The sequence below is a fragment of the Frieseomelitta varia genome, unplaced genomic scaffold (assembly GCF_011392965.1).
Source record: "Frieseomelitta varia isolate USP_RPSP 00005682 unplaced genomic scaffold, Fvar_1.2 scaffold_285, whole genome shotgun sequence".
NCBI classification, from domain to species: domain Eukaryota; kingdom Metazoa; phylum Arthropoda; class Insecta; order Hymenoptera; family Apidae; genus Frieseomelitta; species Frieseomelitta varia.
Window position 1 is genome coordinate 1,851,330 of NW_025110018.1, and position 6,896 is coordinate 1,858,225.

At 30.9% G+C, this 6,896-nt stretch overlaps 1 protein-coding gene across 2 annotated transcripts; it reads right to left on the reverse strand.

Moving 5' to 3' along the window:
* Window positions 1–182: 182 nt before the first annotated feature.
* Window positions 183–3,359, reverse strand: LOC122529385 (MAPK regulated corepressor interacting protein 2-like). Of its 2 annotated transcripts, none has more exons than XM_043655476.1 (4): window positions 3,162–3,359; window positions 2,112–2,224; window positions 1,906–2,031; window positions 183–1,832 (listed from the first exon to the last, which is right to left on the reverse strand). In XM_043655476.1, the coding sequence occupies exons 1-4, from the start codon at window positions 3,164–3,166 to the stop codon at window positions 1,756–1,758; spliced, it is 321 nt and encodes a 106-aa protein (XP_043511411.1). In that variant the 5' UTR covers window positions 3,167–3,359; the 3' UTR covers window positions 183–1,755. The 2 variants fall into 2 exon arrangements, with proteins under 2 accessions (XP_043511411.1, XP_043511412.1); XM_043655477.1 differs by lacking the exon at window positions 3,162–3,359 and adding an exon at window positions 2,649–3,113.
* Window positions 3,360–6,896: the final 3,537 nt, after the last annotated feature.

Below are 6,896 nucleotides of genomic sequence, written 5' to 3' on the forward strand. Positions count from 1 at the left end.
AGAAAGAATTGTTAAAAAAATTTTCTAAATTTATAATTACATATGTAAAAGAAATTCTTACATGTAGTCTTTATAAATCGCATCTTGATAATATTATAACTAACTTTAGTATAAATACAATTAACACGTGGAAAGAGTATTGACTCGTTAAGAGTATTGACAACGAAAACTAAAGCGTTGCATCGTTTATATATACTTATTTGCTGTATTTCGTACAATACAATTGAAAAAAACGTAACATAGATCTCGTTAGAACGATACAAAATGTCAACTTTAGATTCTTCAATTAAATCTAGATGCTTAATAGCGAGAAACGTGCGATAGAGAGAAGTCTCGGTAATTTGGAACGAATCGTTAAGACCTTAAAACTGAACACGTTAAATGAAGTTGAAACGATGATTGGTAAGGATTCGCATTTGCTTGGAAATAACGAGATGTTAAACTATATCAAGGCATTGACTCAATAGCATTATGCGAAGCAACTCCTATTTTTTTCTTTCAAGTGCACGTATCCCTAACGTTACAGCGATTTTTGTATAACATGTATAACAGTATCGAACTAGATTCATCATAATTGTAATAATACTTTTCCTATTCAATTGTACATAAAAAAATACCACTACAAGTAATTGGTAAAGATGTCCACGAGTTTAGAAAAACATTAATTGTTATTGTTGCTTATCGTTAAAAATGTTACGAGATGATTCTTACATAATATCTATACACGCATAGATACATTACATACATACATATTTTCATAGTAAATGTACATAATTGCATAGATTTAATTGTATTTAAAATCGTAATAATTATCACATTATTTTGAGTAAGAATTAAATATTCACTTCGTCGTTTCGTCAGAAATAGCGGTGCATTCTACGTTCTCACATGTGATTTTTCTTTAGAGAATCTCAAAACTTTTATCCTTTTGCATTTTTGTTTTTTGTTTTTCTTCTTTACATTAAAGTGCGACTTCATTACATGTGTGTAAATGGAAAAATTTATTAAAAATGTGAAATGCAATTCGTGGAAAAATACATATATGCATAAACCTTAAAAGGTAATTCAAGTTTTTCTTCGCACATACTTCCTTCGATTGAAATATATAGAATTTATATATAATTTATGTGCTCTCGATTCAGCATTCCATATCCAAGTTTTTAATTACAAAGGGATTAAAAGATAAATTACTCTAAGTTTCTCATTAAGTAACAATGAAAATTTGATTTATAATACAAACTATCTCTTACAATTATGTTTGCCAGTGTGACAAATAAAATAAATAGTTTTAGCATGCACTATATTTCTTAATTATTCATCGCGTTGAATCTTAGAAAGACATTGTTAGAAACAGCTTAGAACAATTTTTTTTATGTAAAATACTTTTAAAAACACGATGAGTAAAAAGGTCCAGGAAAAGGCGATATTATGTTAAAATACGATAAAAGATTAGAGGAATGTCATTTTCATACTAATATGTATGTTTCCATAACCCTGCTCTTTCCCTTTCTCTTTCTTTCATCTTTATCTTTGATTATTTGCTAATATACTATCTTTGTTATCAAAAGATTCAAAATTGATTGCTAAATACTTAGTATATACCTATACTATTCTTCTTTCATCGCTTATTTTTGAATACACGATAAATTATTTCTAGAAATGGAAAAGTTTCCTCCGGCAGCACTGAATTTATCCTTTCTGTTTCTTATGTCTATTTGAGAATGTTCGATTATAATCAATGTGTTGAGCCTGGCACTAGGAACTTGCATTCCTGGTAATACTTTGGACAACACGCTGTCCCCACCAAGCTTCAAGATTAAATGGCTCAAAATCTATGATGACAAAAAAAATATCAGCTTAAAAAGTATCAATTTCAATTAATATACAAAATAAGACTACACTTACCTTTGAGTTGAGGATTTGGTTCTCGTTCTTGATAATATGTGACAGACGCTCCATTTCTATAATTGGAAGAATTACTGTGAGGTTGATTGTGACACATATCTAATTCTCTAGATACTGTATTCCACGCTGTAAACAGAAGTAGGAAAAACTTGATAATGAATACAATTTGATATATAAATATCAAAGAAAAATAGCACGATACATACAGTCATAAATATATTTAATTAAGTCAAAATGTTGAGCTACTGTTTCAGACTGATGTCTGGATGGAATCGAAGATGGTCTTTTCCCATTCACTGCTGTCATTTGGGATCTACCACTATAAAAAATATTTCACAAAATTAAAACAATATTGTATGTCTAAAACATACACATAATTAACATAGAAACTGCAGTCGAGCAACGACTGCTATTGAAATAGCACATAATTATTAGTAGATATAATATATTTTAAAATTTCACTATTTTATAGGAATTAAAATAAATGTAACTATGAAAATGTAAAGCAATATCATGAAACTGACAAAATTTAATGAAATGAATTGAAGCATGGATGAAAAATACTCAAACGTAAAAATCAACAAGCAGTTATTTATTAGAATTTATTGACATCTATTATAATAATGTCTAGACTATAGCATATTGCTTTGTACAGTGAAAGGAAATGGACACCATCTTATAACATAACTCAAAATATAACCTTTCATTTCGCATAACAATATTTTATTTAATATTTATCGTACCACAATAAAAAGATTTGCACATATTCTAAAGAATTTCACAAACGGAAGAATATATTTGATCAAAATAATTGATGTCAGTCTATAAGTAAGCCACGTATACATATATTTAAAACTCGTTTCTAATCTTATCAACATGATTTTTCCTCAAAGATTCTGATACAGCAAGACACGAAACGTAGGAAAACTGAAATTTATAAGCAATCGGTGGAATGTTTGACATGTCAGTAAAAATACGCCATAATTAGTAATAGGAAGCCTTTAGAAGAGAAAACGGCGGAAAATGGCGGTTCTCGTATGACAGTTCCTGCTGTCTTTCGATTCCCGCCTATTTCTCCTTCTGTCTATTTGACACTACTTCCTTTCGCAAATCCCACAGCGACAGAACAGTTGACAATTTGCCAGAAATAAATGTTAAATGATTCAAATCGTGGGAAACGTTATCATACACGATGAAGATTAATTAAACGAAATTTAGAGACGCGGGAATAGAGAAAGGCATTTTGCGATAAATACCTCATTTTCTTTGTTCTGCGATGAATCTTTATACCAGCGGAAATACGTGCACAATTCTGTATGAATCTGCAATCACTATCTACGAACGAAAGTATAAATGTTTCATACAAGTTAACAGTTGAAAAGCTGAAACAAGACTGAGCGTTTGTTTCTCGCAACTCACAACAGCTGCAGGAAGCTTTCCTTGAAAACTGTCAACAATGGTGGGTTGGGACTAGAGACTCGAACGGTAAAATAGAGGGGGAAGTGGCGACAATCCAGCAGGTATAAAAGATAACTGTTTTGTTGAAAAATTTAGCCGCCAGATGGAGGATTCGTCGCGTTCCTTCTACGCCATTTTTCGAATTGCGAAACGATGGTAGAACAGTTTGTGTTTATACGTGATTTAAAAATTAATCTAGTAGCTTTTCTTTCTAGTAGTTAAAAGAATGTGACCACTCTAAGAAATTTAATCAAATTTTTCAACCAATAAAATCTTTCTAGTAAGTCACGACTGTATTTAGTTTTCATTTATCTAATCTTGTGATAGTAGAACAATAATTGTATGTAGTAAAACAATGTCTAGAGATCATAAACGAGATAGACTTATATATCTCCTCTTTTTAGATTTAGAGTGCTAAACTTAGAAATTACTTTTTGAATTAATTAAGATATAAATTCATGCTAATCGAAGCTCAAATGCGATTAATTGTTTGTAAAACACATGATTGAACATATGATATGCTTGTTTCCTGTCTTAAATCCACAAACTATTAAATTATGCACATTCTGAGTGCATTTAAAAGCGATATGATTAATCAAAGTAATTGTCGATGTTTTATTGGTTTTCATTCAACGCGATCTCTTTCAAACTTTATTATTAGTAAGATCTTTAATTTCTTTAAAAATTGATATTTAATAATTGAAGTTCTGATACAGATCTATATTGTATATCATTTACCATGAATGACCATCTATTACACATAGAAAGTTCACTATTTAGTAAAGATTTCAATGAAATACAAGTTTAAATAGGAAATAAAAAGGAAACATAAGTACATATCCGTGTATGCTGTAAAACTCTTCTAAAATTGTACGTTTGCAGGAAAACACGCTTTCATGTTTCATTTATTGCAAAGATGCACTTCAAGATAGACGATAGTAAGAATTGGTTGTTACAACTCACGCTCACAAGTTCGTAGTCACGAAAATGTCGATTTCACGATAAAAATGTAATAATATGTTTCTTTGAAACTATCGAATTTAAATTTTCGAAAAATTTGCATTTGAAGCAACGCAACTTGGTATGAAATGCACGTCACATGTGTACCAAGTTGTACTACTGTGCGTGTAAGCACAGTATCTAGAGAATGATCTATAGAAAGTTGGAAAATTATATTCTTTAGAAAATTAGTCTTAAAAAGTAGAATGTGTTCATTAAATGCTAATGTAAAATTGCAATCGACTGAAACTTTTGTAAAAAACGTTAGTGATTAAATTACAAATTGAAACGTCTTGAAAACAAATTGAAAAGAGATAATAATTTTATTACGAACCACAAATGTTAAAATGAAAATTAAAGTATTAGTTTATAAGAAAGTTTTTAGTCACGTCAATATCTTTGTTAAACTTTCTTGTCCTTAAATCTTCGACACAAAGGACACAAAGGACAGCTATTTCAGTTTTTAAGTGAATTTTTAATCAAATATTAATTAAAACTTTCTGAAATTTGTCCAAAGAAACATGTTCCGAGTTATTCAACTAAAGAAAATTTAATTCTTCCATAATTGTTCCATTATTGTATTGGCGTGACAATATTGGTAAAATGGCCGTTTATAACACGATTGTAAGAAAGACTATTTTGGAAATTTTTTAAAATTCTTAAAAGAGCATGTTGTTTAACCTTTAAGAGATACGTTACATGGAAGGGTGATAGGGATATTTAAAACAACATTATTTGATACAAATCACGTAGCCATGTATTAGCATTATTTATATTAAGAAATTATTTTTATATATTTAATTAATAGGGGATTGAAAAAGAAACATTACGACTCAAATGGCAATCAAGTTCGAATTTCGTCATTTTGGGAGTTTATTTTAAACGAGTGGCACCTAAAACATTTTAGGCATTTATCTAAAACACTCGTGACGCCATTATCTCGGACATTATTCGTTAAAATATACGATAGCGTGTCGGGTTATATTTGACAATACTATAACGTGGCCTCGATATATCCACATATCGCTGGCACCATCGCCACGACTTCAGTTGGCTGCGTTTCACTTTCAGTTAACCAAAGGCCTACTAGTCTATTTCTGCAATCCTGACGTTCAATACCATTTCAAAGGATCCTTGTCACCCTTTGTGATTACATCATAGGAGATAGCAAAACTATGCGCTACTCGTTTTAAATGACACTTCGCGAGATGTATCAAATTAATATAAGGATAGCGTTAACGCCTAATTAATATTTACTTTTTAATTAATATTTACCTAATTAATATTTATTATGCAAGTTTCACGTTCAAATAATGATTAAAGAGGCACATGCGAAAGTGAAAATGTAAATTATATGAGGGCCGAATCCAACGTGCCGCGACAGTCAGTGAAATAGTCAGTCAGTAAGTAGTATAAAACACCTAGCAAGACATCAAAAATACGATGACAAGGAGAGGAAAAGTATTGTTATACAACGAAGGAAATATAATTCGTTTGATATATTTTTATATCTAGTATGGACAAACATATAAATATTGTATCAATTTTTTCTTAAAATTCTTCATTGCTTCCATTTGTACAATTTTTATGATTTTAAATTTATTTCCATAGTGATCAATCGTTGATATATGTTGATTATTTGAATCTAATGCTATCAGTCATTTTCTCGAATGTATCTATTTCACAAAAGATTTGTCTAAAGCAAAAGTTTTCTACTTTGTAACTGGAAATCCATCGCTCTCGAAGGATTTTACCTGAAGGTAATAAGTAGAAGTGTCTCTTTATCAAAGCTATCCAATTTGTCTCACGTTGACACAAGCAATATGGAAGCCTGCCAATTAATCGACGCGCTGTTGCGAACTAATTACCTACGGTGAGAAGAAAAACTAGATTTTACAATCGTATCATGGCCTTGAACAAGTCAAATTCTGACACATTTGATACTTTAACAACTCAATATTCAAAACGCCGCTCTTACTATACGACGAGATACGAAGTATTTTTGACAAAACATCGACTACGTCTTATGTAAAATCATCGTCTACTCCATAGTCAAGTGAAACGAAATTTTCAAAATTTTATTCTATACTTGTACTTGTACGTTCAAGTTTAATTATATTTGTCTAATTCGCATCTTTAGCCAAAATTTCGAAAAATCGAAATGTGCTAAAATATCTTGTCTTTGAATCTATTTGAGAAAGTTCAATCGGAATACAGAAATACTTGTACATGAATCGATTTCGAAATAATGTTGATTGCAATAACTCGGCAGTATAGTCATTTTTGCCAGTGGACCGAAAGTTTCATTCAATGGTTGCCGCAATACTAAATCTTCTCCGTTTCCCGCGTGGGAGGTTGAAACGTTCATCGGAATGGTAAATCGATGTTCTTCTGGCGAACGATAGTGGCCGAGAGGCGCATAGTCCAAACTGACCAGAATACGAATAGCAAGAAAAGCCACATCAACGGTGGACCTTCATGATCCTCGAAGACAATGATCCGAACAGGCTCAAGTGGCACTGGCTCGAATGTTA

What these genes read in the sequence shown, in the direction of transcription:
- LOC122529385 (XM_043655476.1), bottom strand. An exon ending in AATTAAATATATTTATGACT is followed by an intron (nt 2,032 to 2,111) that starts GTATGTATCGTG and finishes TTCTGTTTACAG; the next exon opens with CGTGGAATACAGTATCTAGA. An exon ending in ACCAAATCCTCAACTCAAAG is followed by an intron (nt 1,833 to 1,905) that starts GTAAGTGTAGTC and finishes TTGTCATCATAG; the next exon opens with ATTTTGAGCCATTTAATCTT.